The sequence below is a fragment of the Ciona intestinalis genome, chromosome 12 (genome assembly GCF_000224145.3).
Source record: "Ciona intestinalis chromosome 12, KH, whole genome shotgun sequence".
Taxonomy (NCBI): Eukaryota; Metazoa; Chordata; class Ascidiacea; order Phlebobranchia; family Cionidae; genus Ciona; species Ciona intestinalis.
Genome location: NC_020177.2, coordinates 518290 through 534188, shown reverse-complemented (window position 1 = coordinate 534188; position 15899 = coordinate 518290). Strand labels below are relative to the sequence as shown.

Below are 15899 nucleotides of genomic sequence, written 5' to 3'. Positions count from 1 at the left end.
TTGAACGGCAATATATTTAATATACGAACAGCTTCACCTATACGAGTATATTTAAAAAAAGTCTATATTTTAATATATACAAGTGCATGAAAAACCAGTGTTTTAAAATACAAAGCGTACTTGAAACATATATTCGTAAGCAAACCAATACAGGGTAACATTGTCTATTGAAGCTGGTATAATACAGTTTAATACGATATAGAGAAAAATATGCTAAAGATCTGTACACTGTTAGACAAGTTTTGAACTTAAAAATTGTTGATTTTTGGTGGGTATAATATATATTATGAGAGCTATGTTAATTAGGTAACTGGTTAGTTAGGTTAAGACTGATTAAATAGCAGTTTATGTGAAGGCATTCTGTAACTGAAATACAGAATGGAAATTGCAATTGTACCGCTTTTTTAAAACACCGCGAAATAGAAATATATATTTTACTGCATTTACAATTACTAAAGCAAATAATTTTCTGCTTGTAGTCAGTAACTGCATGAGTAGAATACAAAATATAGGTATAGTAGGGTGGGGTAAGATGGAATGTGTTTTCCCCTTCTAGTAGTAAACCAAAAATATTTACAGAATTATATAACCCTAGCCCAGCGCCTCTAAAAAAAATTGTTAATTGTTTAAAACACGATCAGGAAATATGGGACTTAGGAGCTAACGGTATCCCATCTTACCCCATAGTTCTATTCTACAAAATAAGCAACATCAAAATTTTGGAAATATAATTTGCGTTTCTTTGGAATTTATCTTTTTGGTGCCTAGATAATATAATGTCAACAATTCAAACTAAACAACATAATGTATTTGGGGTGTATATGGGTGAGGTCATACTGCGAGAAATACCAGGGAACATGGGGGGTTTAGGCCAGAGTTGACCCCTTACCCCAAACCATAGCGTGTTCTATTTTATATGGGTGAGGTCCTACAGCGTATGCTAGGAGACCAGAGTTGGCTATTACCTTTATGTTTAAGTTAGTATTTGTCAGTTTAAATTGTTGGCTTTAATTAAACACTAACCTTATTACAAACGTCGTTGTTTAAAAACCAAAACTAAACTATTATATTTTAACATTAAGTGCAGAGTGCAGAATAGGCCTGTTGTAGCCAAATTACTAATTAAAATATCCATATACTAAATAAACAATTATTTGATAAAAAAAGAATAAAACTTATGCACAGTTTGGTGTTCAGTGCAAGAAAGGAATAGGAAAGATCCAATTATATATAGTGTTATTTTAATGTTTAAATATTTAGTTCTTTTGGGTTTTTCTATTAAAAAAATAAAATTTTCCCAAGAAAGTTTTTAAACTTTTGAGTTTCCATCAAGTATGAGCTGAGGAGAGGCAAGATTACTCAACCGTGACGGACTTGGCAAGGTTGCGTGGAAAGTCAACCTAAAATAGAAATGTTATAAATGAGATAAATAAATGCAACTTGCCTATCATCGCATGGCTGGTCAACGACAGTCATTATAACATAGGTGTTGTTTTATAAAAACTTGTGCCCGCATACTAGTTACCATGTATGTAACTTTGTGGGTGATTGCTTATTTCTTATCTGTGGGTTTTCTTAAAGCTGACCAATTAGACAACATATTACAATTAAGTTGGAGTAATTACCGTTAAGACACAAACATCGACAGTAGTCGTATCATTGAACCTTTGGTTACGATACCAGCGCACAACAACTGAGCTACGGCACCAGAAAAACACAAAAACAATGCTTTATAATATTCTATATGGGTGAGGTCCTACAGCAGGGCATACCACCAGGGATTTAGGCCAGAGTTGGTCCATTACCCCAACATTATATATGTCCAACATTGTATATGTACATTCTATTCTATATGGTTGAGGTCCTACAGCAGGGCATACCACCAGGGATTTAGGCCAGAGTTGGCTCATTACCCCAACATTGTATATGCACATTCTATTCTATATGGGTGAGGTCCTACAGCGAGGCACGCTATGGGAACCTAGGATTTAGGCCAGAATTGGGCCTATTACCCCAACACTACTTAATACTCACATCAAGTTCCTTTAGCTGGGCAATATGGAAAGATAGCAACTGTAGTGGGATCACTGTTAGGATTCCTTGTAAACAATCAACAGTGTGCGGAACTTTAAGTATATGGGATGCGTATTTAACGCTGTCCTGATCATCGCTCTCGCATATTATTATTGGCCGGCCCTGGAAAAATATGTATATAGCGTTACATTTTCGAAATTTAACATTTTTAGAAAACTAATTTGTATATATGTATGCTGTCATGGGCCTAATTATTATTTAATTTTTTTCTTTAATCTTTTAGTTTAAACATTTGTTTTAGCTATTAAAAAAAGAATTTTTAGGTTTTTAACATTTTTTTAAAGTTTTCACAAATTTTCTGTACAGTTTTTAGTTTTTTTTAATTTCTCATTTAAATCATCCGAACTTACATGTCTTGCTACTACTTGTTGCAATGCATTTTGAACTTTGGAATAAACGTGATCCTTGGATACTATCATCAGTATCGGCATATCCACGTCAACCAAAGCTAAAGGCCCATGTTTAAGTTCCCCAGCCAATATCCCTTCACTGTGCATGTACGTTATTTCCTTGATTTTCTGAAAATGAATAAAAATATTAAGAAAACGAAAAAAAAAGAAGAATTAACGTCAAATTTAAAGTAAAAAATTTTTAACTTTTATTAAATTATTTTTAAAAAACTTTTTTTTTATAAAAAAAGGTTTAGGAACTTAAAAAGTTTTCTGATTAAAAAAAATGTTTTCTGGAACTAAATTAGGAAAAATTAAAAAGTTATTACTTCATTTTTTCCAATAACTTCAAAAATTAGGTTTTAAAGAATTGTGAAAACTTTACCATTTTTTAAAAATTTGACTTGAAATATATTTTACAAATTATTACAAAAAAACGGTTCTAAAACATATATTTAACATAAAACACTTACCAAAGCCCCCTCTAAGCAAGTAGCAAAATTGAATCCTCTCCCCATGACCAACAATGACTTTTTCTTATAAAGAGATTCCGACAATTTCTGGATCTCAGAATCCAAAGACAAAACTTCTTTGATTTTTTCTGAAAACGAAATTCTGTTATAAAAATAAATATTTTTTTTTCGTTAAAAAATTAAACAAAATTTGAGAACCTGAAACACAATTGTTAATGCCATAATGTAGTGGGTTCTAATTTAATAACTTTCCTACAGGTAATATCCTTGCGTGGTGGAGCGAGGACAGGATTTTTTACACATATTTAATTTATGTATGGCTGATAATTTAGACAACCCAATAGTGACCACTGGGGTGGAGTGTCTTGCCCAAGGACACATACAACCACAATGGTAGCAGCGGCGAGCCTTGAACCCTTGAATTTTGTAGGTGTTATTAAAGGGCCTTGTTTCAATCTTGATGTTTCAATTTTGACTCGCCGCAAAACCACTAAGTTACATTAACAAAATGTCAAACATCTTGGCAATGTCTTAAATAAATAACAAAGTGATTTAGGTTCCCACCAACACAAGTGTAAAAGCACACGGCATTTACATTTATATAGCGAATATGCGTGTATGTATTGTATTTATTCTTGCGTGGCAGGGCAATGACAATCATTATAACACGAATGTTCTGTTTCATACACGTCATGCCCGCTTACAAGTCACCACGTATGTAACTTTGTGCGTTGTTGTGTTTCTGTATGGCTGACAATTTAACAAACCCATAAGGGATGGTTGGAGCAATTGCCGTTAAGCGCCTTGCCCTCTGACAAATACACACACAATGTAGCAGCGACGAGCCTTGAACCCATTACCTCTCAGCCAGAGGCAGGCGATCTAACCAACTGTACATTATTATACAAACCTGGCAATTCCTTAAGTCCGTTAACGATTTCCAAATATCGCTTCCTTTTTGAGAATCTGTCTTCTGACATCATAAGTGCAAACATGACAAGTGCCACGAACTGACTTGTGTACGCCTATGTTGTGAATACATGAGTGAATGTTACTTATTTATCCTTACGTGGCGGGGTAATGACAGTAGTTATAACACAAATGTTTTGGTACATATACCTCATGCCTTAACAAAACCACCACAGTGTTTACCTTTGTGGGTGATTAGGAATATTTTTATTCATCAACATATTTGGTTGTTTTTTGCGTTTTTTTAATTTTAATCTAATAAATATTACTATAAGAAATATCAAAGGTAAAATAATGCTAAATCTAATAATAATTATTGCTAAATTTAAGTTTAATAAAAAATATTAAGTTTTGTGTCTTAAAAAAATAAATTAAGAAAGTTGTTAAAACCATTGTACCTTAGTGCTTGCCACTCCTATCTCAGGTCCAGCATTAATATGAACTCCACAATCTGTTAACCTTGATATAGAGCTTCCCACAGTGTTGGTGATCCCAACAGTAAGCGATCCACGCTTCTTACAATAATGCAAAGCCATTAATGTGTCCGCTGTCTCACCAGATTGACTGTGAAGAAAAAAAAACTAACTGTGAAAAAAAAACTAAAAACTTTTCAGGCAAAAATTAAGAGCTCTTTATTTTTTTAGTGTAAAAATTTTTATTTAAAAAATTTTTTTTAATATTTTTTTTTTAAATAAAAATTTGTATCTAAAAAATTTTTTTTAATAATATTTTTTTTAATATATGTATAAAAATGGAGGTAAATAAAACTAATGATGAAGTCCAACCTGATGAAGAAGCAAACATCATCCCGGAAGATGGGAGTCTCGCGATCCAGGAAGTCGGAGGCGAGTTCAACCATCACTGGGAGTTCCGTCATCTCCTCGATCAACTGACGAGTCTAAAGTTGGTTTTGTTATAAATATCTGTTACATCATAATGTAAATATCTTTTAATGGGTAAATCCGGTTAGAATTTCCCACGTTTTAGTTTGTTGTTTTAAAGTTGTAGCAAAATCTGGGGTGACATTGTTAAAATACAGTTACACTCATAGTTGTCAAACATAGGGAACCTCATTGATTAATTTGGTGAATGCAATATACTTTGGCTCTGCTTGTTTGTATAGACACCTAACAACAGGGTAAAATCTGGGGTGACATTGTTAAAATACAGTTACACTGCCACCCCAGGTTTGGTGCCCAGGCAAGTAACTCCAGGCACCCCCAACAACTTATGCTGCTATAAACTTACTGCAATGGCTGAATGATAACTTGTCCCACAAGCAATGATAATAATCCTCCTGCATCTTCTTATCTCATCTATATGATCCATGAGACCTCCCAATACGACTCTCTCCTCATCCCACAGCATCCTCCCTCTCATCGTGTTAACAACCGACTCCGGTTGCTCAAAGATCTCCTGGAAAAGTCATCTTTATTAGAAGAGGATTTTTTCATTTTGAATGAATGCAACTTAATTATCCTCCCACGGCAGGAAAAGGACTGTCGTTATAACACGGATGTTCATACACCTCATGCTCGCTTACGAGTTACCACGTATGTTATTTTGTGGCTCACAAACCCATTAGTGACCACTGGGTTGAAGCAATTGCCATTAAGTGTCTTGCCCAAAGACACACACCTACAAATGGTAGCAACGACGAGCCTTGAACCCATTACCTCTGGGTTATATAGTTGCATGGATGCTAGCCATGGTACCTGACACAATGTTTATCACTAAGCACAAACTGGATTGAAGAAAACGTGTTTTTTTTTTAAAAAGGAAGTTTCTCCATTTCACACTATTTTTAAAACATTCAATGAAACAATTTTTAATTTTTAGAATAACAGTCAGACAGCATTGAAAACCACTGTAGTAGAACCAAATCAAATAGATACATGACTAGATACCGTTCATAACAGCCAACTAAAACCACATAACTCGTACCTTCTGCATGAAAGATTTATAATTTCCCTTCATAATTTGTTGTAGCTCCAGTTGTAGTGACATCACAGTCCTCGTTGTCGATTCGTTACTTTTACCTCGTTTGATTCGGTGTATCGATAATGCTGGAACATAACATGCAAAGTCATTTATCAGCTGTTTAAATTAAAAGTATTGTAAAAACACGGTCTTTAAATTAAATTAAAACATGGGTGCCTTTAGCTAGACAGCTATACAAAATCTTGAAACTATTTTTAATAAACACCAATTTAACTTTCATACACCTTTCCTCCTTAACTTCAACACATCCATAACTTCAACACCCGAAGAACTTTTAAAAAATTTAATAATTTCTCAGCTGTATTGAATACTTAACTTGTTGAAACACATAGATATACTGATATAAATATTAACTAACAACACATACACTGATACACACAATGGATTTCTATTGCTTTGCATTTCTAATGCATAATATAGGCATATAATAGGTCACTCTGACTAACAGAGCCATGTTAAAGTACAACATACACTGTGCGAGTCTTTCAATACTAATATTCAAAAACCTAACTTTGCATTGTGATGTCATAATGAATAATAATATGAGATCAAACCACAAAAAGTCAATATTTATCTAAAAAATAAAACAATTTATAATTTTTAAGCAAACTTTCCATTTATTACATTTAAGGTTCTATTAGTTTTACAAAACGTAAAAACCGTTTTTCGAAAAAAAAAAGTAAAATCATGAATATGTGAAATAATGTTATTTTTCATTGCTGCTTAAAAAAACTTTGATAGACACTGTATAAAGAAATTCAAATGGCTTATCTGAACCAGTGTGGACATGTTACACAAATGTTCGATTAAAAGACACTTTATAAAGTTATCGCAAACAAACTCGAGTTATTAAGTGAAATCTCAAGTAGGTACGAGGTGAAGGGAAATTTCATCCAACTTTTCAAGTATTTGCGCAAACAGTGAGCTTGGTTTTACAAGAATTGTGTAATTTGTGAGTGGGTGTGAATCCAATGACTGACATTTAACATAGGGTTGCGATTTGTCAATAACCTTAACCTTATATAACTTGAGATTGGCTATACAATGATATATGGTACTGTGGGTAAGATGGATATTGTTGGCACATAAATCTCATATTTCCTGATCTTGCTTTAAACAACTACCAACGCTCTTTTAGAGTTGTGAGGATCCCTTATATAATTTTGTAAATATTCTTTTTTTACCACCAAATGGAAAGAGAATTAAACAATGTCCTATCTTACTCCAAATCCTTATATTATGTATAAGTTCGAATGTATTTCTTTGGTAACTTTATACATTTTATCAAGCCATGTCGTGCCGCACTGTAGAACCCACAGAAAATAAAGTAGACTGAATTGGAGCAGTCAGTAATAAATTCTCTTGTCCAAAGACAAATTCGCCCACATAGGTAGCAGCATTGGGCTTTGAACCTGGACACCTTATGCTGACAAGGCGATCACTGTTACTACAATACAACTGCCTTATATAAAGATATGACTACCACACATGCACCCGCACAGGTAGCAGCATTGGGCTTTGAACCAGGACACCATCGGGTTACAAAGCAAGCGTTGGAAACCACAATACATAAGATGTCACTAACATATATTTACCTCCGTTAACAACAGCAGCTACATCATCATCCTCGAGGAAAATAACTTGGTTTGTATGTTCTATGATTGCACTGCAACCAATGCAAACATATAGTTTAAAATTACTCATAAAGACAGTATATCTAATCTTGCAAAACCTAGGTAATTTTTAGTTTTTAAGAAGTGTATTTTGCTGGGTAAACTTTAAGGAGATGCAATATAGTTTTTGGGCAACCCATTAGTGACCACTGGGTTGGAGCAATTGCTGTTAAGTGGCTTACCCAAGGATACACTTACACACATACAGTGGCAGTGGCAAGCCTTGAACATGTAACCTCTGTACCAGAGGGAGGGCACTAACCACTTTGCCAGGCTAGATTGGCAGTTGTAACCAATTTGTTTTCATAAAATAACATCACAAAAGCGCCTTTGGAACAGCATATATGTTTTGAAACATAAAAAATTAAATTTGTGTACCACACGTTTGGAACAGCCATATTTTAGTTTAAATGTGTAAAGCACACCAATTAGAACAGCTAAACATTTCAACACAACACACCTTGCATCAGAAGCAAAATAAAATTCAATTCCTTCGGTTTCTCCTTGTGTTACAAGTTCTGTTGTGCTGTTAAGTCGGTTCATTTCTACAGTAGCTTTCTTGGTGCCTGCATTTGTGTACAATTGAATATTTAAAAAAAATATCAAATCTGGTCATATACGTGAAATGGTTTAGTAATTAATGTGGAAATTGTGGCTTAATTTATTAGGTTTGAATTACTTTACCAAATAAAATGATACAAGTTATTCAATATATAAATATTTAATTAAGTTTTTCTTTTAATTGGAGGTTGCACAGTGCTGAATGGGATTATAAATCTAATTGTTTGGTTAGATTATAGGCACCAAACCCGGGGTGGCAGGGCAGGCCAACCCTGGAATTTCTGCACTGCATTAATCAGTAAACATGATAATTGGTAAGTTAAAATTTGTTTCACAGGATTGTGTGTCTAACTGTTTATAGAAGTCTGGTGCCGATGAATGAGGCTTTTTGAGACAAAAAAACATCATTTAAAGTATGTAATATCAACGGCAGGTGCTTTGAAAATAACAAACAGTAAAGTAATATAAGAAGCATTGCTTCATGCTGTTGGAATGATTGCACAAAAATAATTAAAACATGAAAGAGAAATTCAAACCAAAGCAAATGAAGAATTATTTCACAAGATCTTGAAAGCACCTGAGCTTCGGGATATTGTTAATATTGTAAGATTGCTTACGTTGCAACATACCATGCACCCATTACATGAGTTTAATTAGAAAAGTTTGTGATCTTCAATTTATTGCAAAGTATTTCAATTTCAAGACTTATTTGTTTTGTATAATGCGCGATGATTAGAAAATGCTTTAAAGGCCGCCATTTTCTACTCTATAAATCAGTGCTTCTCAACCTTTTGCAATAACCCATTTATTAAACAAATCAAGGTCCAACTTTGAACAATTTACAATAGCATTTAAAAGGCCTTATATACTAAACTAATAAGTGAGCCAATTCATTAAACGGCGACCCAATTTCCGAAACTATATTTTACAAAACTTTTTGTAAAACCCATGAAAATATTTGAACTTTTACAAAAAAAATCAAAATGCTTTGTGAACCACTGTAGTAGGCGACCCAACCAAATGTTTTTTAGATTGGTTCGTTCGCCTACTACAGTCTGTGATCCAGGGTTGAGAAGCAGGGATCTAAATAACCGGTTTCAACTGTTTTATACAAACACAGTGCCAGGTTTATCATGCTAAGTTACCAGTGTCAAAGTTGTTAGTATCGTTGGGTGAAGGAGGTGTTTGAATATGTAACTCGCTTACACTTGGCCGAGTCGATTTTAAAAACTCGTTAAGTGACTTCACGCCACCTGAAACACTCGACCGTTTTGGATCTAACCAACAAAGCAGAGTTTGTCAGTTTTTATTTTAACATTTTGATGAAAAATTTGGGTTGTTGGGGTAAAATCCTGGATTCCGAAAAGCATAATGCTGGCCTGCTATAGCAAAATGTTTGCAGTAATGTGGTGTATTAAAGTAACAAGGATTTTTTAATAGAAATTTATGTATCTTAGTTAATCTATATGGGTGAGGTCCTTGTCCAGCCAGATTTGACCAACTAACCAAATATTTGGTTATAGTGGCCTTCCTACAGGTAACTTACATACCACTAAACTAACATAATAGCAGTGGTGAGATTTTTATGAGAATAAGATGTAATAAACACAGATGAAAACAAAGTTAATATGTAACCACCATGATAATGCGAATGCTATTATACCATCTATACAGATAAAAGTATTATATCGGTACATGCCTGTATTCCTCAGATTTAAGCTTTATCTGGACACCAGTGTTAGTAAGATGGTTGTGATGTAAGTTAACAAAACAAAAACAACATAAAACATGCGGAACAAAAACAAACAAACTGCTTTGCCACGAATACTAGAAACATATAAAGGCTTTTTGGAAAAATTATTTTGCAAACTGTAATATTTTATATGTTGTTTTATCGCCAGCCACATTATAAGTCTGAAAAGATTTTCTGTTTTTTTTTGTGATCATAAAGAACCCAAAATTGACACACGGGGAGACAACATCACGGTTTGCCGCTAAGTGTCATGCCCACACATGCGCAGTCCTTATCACTGCCTGTAGTCAGAGGATACGGGTTTAAGGCTAGACACCGCTACCATTGTGTATGTGACCTTGGGCAAGACACTAAACCGCAAACCCTGATGATGTCTCGCAATATGACAGATGAAACTTCGGTTCTTTAAGATAAAAAAATTGGCAGAAGATCTTTTTCCGACTTGTACTATGTCCCAAAGAAACAACGTATAAAACATTACAGTTTGCAAAATAATTTTTCCAAAAGGCCTTTACTATGCTACATATGCCTGGCAGTAAACAATAATAAAAGTAACTTTTCACACTGATAAAGGCATTCTGAACACAACATCAAAATAACATTACACAAAATAAACTTGCCAAAACAAATCAGCTAAAAATCAAAAAACAAAACAAACACAGTTGACTTACATGAGCTGTACAGAATAGGAATGTTGTCGGTGGATAATTTAGATTTACTTCGAACACCAATTAACAATGGACTGCCTCGCCTAAAATAATGGAAACGTGATTTATATATAATATAAAAGTCCCATGTAGTAGGGTGGGGGGATATGGGACACCTTTTTATTCTAATTTCCCACTCCATTTGGTCTTAATTAAGAATATTTGAAGAAATATAAAATCGGATGCTGAAGACGCCGATAGACCTTTGTTAATTGTTTAAAAGACTATCACGGTATTTAGATAATGTGTTAAATGTGTCCCATCTTCCCCCACCCTCCTATATGTAAGTATGTGTAGCTAACTGTGGATTGTGTTATCGTTGGGTTGTTGTTATATTGTATAGCACTGTGGGGTAAAATGGGATACCATTAGCACATAAATCCCACATTTCCTGATCGTGTTTTGAACAATTAACAACGTTCTTTTTGAGGCGTGACTGCGTGAGGATGCAGTGATCTAATTATTTAAATATTCTTTGTTTATCAAATGAGGAGATAAAATAGAATGAAAACAAGTCATGGGCAATCTTTCCCCACCTTACTATATTACAATAACAGTTATATGCCTCAAAAAATTAAAAAAAAGTAATATCATAACACAGATATGGGGAACCTATGAACTGTGAGTAAGACAAAGTACTTTTATCTGGCTCACATATAAACTTAAGTTTTCTTAGCTTGATTATAACTAATTAACTTTTTCGGTTATTTTCCATAACATAGCAATTCATTTGTAACAATAAATTAAAACAATTCATTCTGGTGGAAATGCCTAGGATTGTTTTGGTCAAGAAACAAACATTAATTGAAATATTTGCACTAAGTCTTAAAGTATATTATATGGTTCTCAAATAAATACAATCAATTTAATAAAATGTAGCTTTTATGGCCCCCTTAACCAAAAGGTTCCTGACTCTAGCCTTATAGGTATATTTAACATTGAAATATTGACAAATTGTTTTAATTAAATTTACCTTGTGGCGATACATTGGCCTGGAAAATGACGACTTTTAAACACGAGAGCAAACGCACCTTCCTATAAAACAAACAAGAAACCACCTTAAGCAAATGTTGTTAAATATTTTTGACGTCATATGATTAATTGGAATGCTGATTAAACAAAGAGGGTTTTGTAAAGAAAACCATACGTATGTATGGCTATTTTGAATACAAGCACCAAACGTGGGGAGGCAGGATAGGCAGGCCAACCCTGGAATTTTCTATACTGTATTAATCACTGAACATTACAACCAATTCGGTGAAATTTGTTCCCAAGAACTGTGTGTTTAACTACCCCTGCCTCCCTTGCATTTATAAAAGTTCAGACCTTTTGTTCGTGTGTACATAAAAAATACCACTCAGACAGGCTACCAATATTTACAAAGCCATTTGTAAAACTTATGACGTAACGTGTGTACGTCATATAACATGAGTGTGCTAGTTGTAGTGACTCACAAGTTACTGTCACTGTTTACCATGTAAAGTATGGATGGTTTGGTTGTATGATTGTTATTCAACAATTTCTCATTACTTAGTTTCTTGTAAAACTTATACCAAGTAATATTGACGATGTTATCTTAGACAAATATTTAAAATAAACTTCAACAGTTACACAAATGGATAGTTTTTATTATAAATGAGTAAAGTTCTGTATCAGTGTTTTTAACCTGTTTGTGTTGATCCAAACATTAAGCAGAACATTACAAAAAAAAAGATTTAATTTTTGAAACTACATTTTAAATAATTTTTCTAAACATAGAATAGAATGTAATAATTTAACTTTTAAAATTACAATCAAAAAGGTTTTTAAACCACTGTTGTTGGCAACCCAACCAAATCAAATGGTTTCAACCATCTGGTCATGACCATAGGCACCAAATGTGGGGTGGCAGGGTGGGCAGGCTTACCCAGTAATTAATCAGTAAACGTTACAACCAATAAGTTAGATTTGCTTCACAACAATTTGTGTCTAACTATGCCTGCCTCCCCTGTATTTTAAAAAGTCTGGCGTTTGGGTCATTACCCAGGGCTTGAGAAGTACTGCCCTATAACAACACTGCATGTCAAAGCACGCAACAGCACCAGTCATATCATGTTTCAATTCTATTTCAAACATTTAGTGACGCCTTTCGGAAGGAAGGTATTTTACGGTTATTTCACCTTTGTAAAAAATTATGAAGAATGTCTTCAGTTTAACAAAGAAAAGATGCTACATCAACATGCAATTACAAAAGCCCTACAACAATAAAGACAAAAAATTCAAAGCCACCCCAGATTTGGCCAATATTTTAAGTTATAATAAAGCCATCAACCCTTAACCCACAAATATTTTTGTTGGCTTCCAATTATTAACTTTATAGATTTTAAGGTGGAAAGTTAATACACATATTATTTCTTACCAGCTGTTGGATCACCCTTTCCACCAATGTGTTGAACTGAATGTCCTCAACTTCCCTGTTATCCCACAAGTACTTGATCAACTTCGCGATAACTTCAGTGTCGGTTTCAGATTCAAACTCGTAGTTATGACTTTGCTTAATAAAAATATAATATATATAATTTCCGCAAAATAATTAAAACTTATTTATCCCCTCGACGCTGGGCCCAACAGTTGTTATAACTCTGTTTCATACAGACAGGTGTTCTGTTCCATACAGTATTGTATGCTTCTGCAGTATTGTATATAGCAAACTAAGACACGAGTATTAATTCAATTGAGTCGCCAAAGATGCAGCTACACAATAGCCCGTCACAATTTCCGAAAACATTACAGGATGTTATTGGTCAACCTTATTCAGCAAGCAAATTAAAATCTTTGCAACACCTTACTATATATTTCTCAACATTTGTTTTCTTGTTCTAATATAAAATACAGGGTGAACCCCCAAAAAATATAGAAATATAGGCCAACACTTTCTTTAAAAAAAAGAATAGAAACCATTCAGTTATCAAATGTGTTTAAATTGGTGGCCATTGTGGTCCAAGTAAATTCTGGTCGGCATATTATCTTTTAACAGCCAATGTCAGGCCATTGATTTTAGTTGGTTTTGTTGCTATGTAAACCTAATGTTGTAAATGCCCCACGTAAAGAAATTATAAATAAATAAAAACTAATGTAGCTGTTATGGTTTTATAAAAAATGACAGATTTCCGATACCAAGTATGTATAATATGTATGTATTATAAATCTATTTTTTTACCAAACTTAGAATGTCTATGTATGTATCTGTTTATACAACAGAGTTATATAGTTTGCCAGCTGTTCAAAAGCGGGCATGTAAGTTGTACATTGTAACTTAACCATAAACTTACCAGGAAAGTTTTGATGCTTTTGTAGTTGGTTAAGATCCCATTATGTACAACAACAAACTCTGGTAAAATATTGTTAGAATTAGGAAGCTTCTTATGGCAACTACAAGAGTGTATTATGATTAAATGTTTAGTTTTGGGGGTAAAGGGAAAAATGGCTGCAAAAATAAAAAAAGGCAATGCTTACAAAGTTACAATATATATATTAATATTACCTTTTTAAATATATACATATAAGGCAAGTGGAGCAACACATTTTTATGAGACAAATACAGTTTTTATTGTTTACTAATTAATGCAGTGCAGAAAATCCTAGAGTAAGTCTGCCCACCCTGCCACCCCAGGTTTGGCGTCTGTGGTCACTCCTAACATTACCCCTATGCTGATTAATGCACCTCACTTAATACTTACCGTTTCCATCATCTGACCGATGTGGATGGCTGTTGACGGAGTTCGGAACACCATGTGTTGCCCATCGTGTGTGTGCGATCCCAGCATGACTTGAAAACTTCAACTCGAAGTCAAGTTCCTCACTTTCTGTACGAAGAAAATATAAGTATATAATATGTTTCTGTTGTTGCTACCAGGTGTAATGGAATAAAGTACCGTAGTACGATGGATATCGTTAGACACGCAAATTTCTGCTCATGGCCTTGTTTTACAGGTTTTGACACCAAATTGGTAAAAAAAATAACAAAATAAACAAAACTAGATTATTTTGTTGATGTGAAAAGGGATCAAAAACTAAACGTAAAAAGAATGGTCCATATACTTAGTTGAAACTATATAATATTGCTTATAATATTCACATTAGTAATAAATCCTATGCACGAAAGGTTTTGAAAATACAAAAGCGGCAGTTTTGGTCAGATGCGCATTTCTATTAAACAAACTTGGATATAAGGTTTATTAATTAATGCAGTGCAAAAAATTCAGGGTATGCTTGCCCACTCTGCCACCCCAGGTTTGGCGCCTATGTATCTCATATAAACATACTCAGAATTTTATCTTCAAGTGCCCCAACTTTTCCCCTTTGCTTAATAAGAACAGTTGGTTGTAAGTTTCCATTCTTTTCAATTGTGTTACCCCCATCTACTGCGATACCTGGAAAATGAGCAAAATTTAGCGGAGTAGCCAGTACCTTGGTTTTAATATATTATACGGCGTTTTTACAAGTGTTTGCTATTAATAAATTATAGACAATAAACAGCAATTGCTCCAACCCAGTGGTTACTTATGGGTTGTCCAAATTATCAGCCATACGAAAAAAACAATCATCCACAAAGGATTGTTTTTACATATATGGTAACTTGTAGGCGGACACGAGGTGTATGAAACAGAACACTCGTGTTATAACCACTGTCGTTGCCCAGCACACAAAGATAAATAAATAACAAAATGCATTTACATACCAGCAGAGTCATAACCTCTGTATTCCAGTCGTTTAAGTCCGTTAACAAGAATCTCTAAGATATACCTTCTATCACGAGGTGTGCAGTAATTGATGTATGCAAATATACCTAGAAAATATTCAAACTAAGTCTAAAAACTTTAACATTATGTTCATTACATTTTATATTATAATATAGATATGAATGAATTAAAGCCAATAATACAGCAAATAAAATGACCTGTATATATATCTTACTATCAAAATTTTCATTTTTAGGCTTAGCACCGTGGCTCAGTGGTTAGGCACTTGTATAATAACTAAAAGATTTCTAACTATCATAATAGACAAATTCTCGTATCGCATGTTATGCCACACAGTAGCTGGGAAAATAGAATAAGAATATATATCTTGGGAACCTACAGTGCTAACAGCCTAGTATTTGCAATAGAAAACACACATATATATATAAATACAATATAAAACTTACCACACATGGTTTCTTGATTCACAGTAAGTCTAATTTAAAATGAAAATAAAAACAACTCTTTTCTTGTCTGTAAAAAAAGTAAACAGTATAA

At 33.7% G+C, this 15899-nt stretch overlaps 1 protein-coding gene across 2 annotated transcripts; it reads right to left on the bottom strand.

The window, feature by feature from the left end:
- On the bottom strand, positions 1-15899 carry LOC100178558 (glutamine--fructose-6-phosphate aminotransferase [isomerizing] 1). Of its 2 annotated transcripts, XM_009862078.3 has the most exons (20): positions 15809-15899; positions 15341-15448; positions 14925-15032; positions 14340-14465; positions 13932-13990; positions 13019-13153; positions 11594-11655; positions 10585-10664; positions 9306-9437; positions 8060-8165; positions 7522-7592; positions 5870-5991; positions 5174-5341; positions 4711-4823; positions 4324-4489; positions 3867-3981; positions 2957-3084; positions 2445-2612; positions 2035-2196; positions 1-1400 (listed from the first exon to the last, which is right to left on the bottom strand). In XM_009862078.3, the coding sequence occupies exons 1-20, from the start codon at positions 15813-15815 to the stop codon at positions 1356-1358; spliced, it is 2181 nt and encodes a 726-aa protein (XP_009860380.1). In that variant the 5' UTR covers positions 15816-15899; the 3' UTR covers positions 1-1355. The 2 variants fall into 2 exon arrangements, with proteins under 2 accessions (XP_009860380.1, XP_018669820.1); XM_018814275.2 differs by lacking the exon at positions 9306-9437.

Excerpts from the sequence above, each read along its gene's own strand:
- LOC100178558 (XM_009862078.3), bottom strand. Across the intron at positions 13,154-13,931 it reads AAAGCATCAAAACTTTCCTG|CAAAGTCATAACTACGAGTT; the intron begins GTAAGTTTATGG and ends ATTTTTATTAAG. Across the intron at positions 1,401-2,034 it reads CCCAGCTAAAGGAACTTGAT|GTTGACTTTCCACGCAACCT; the intron begins GTGAGTATTAAG and ends TTTCTATTTTAG.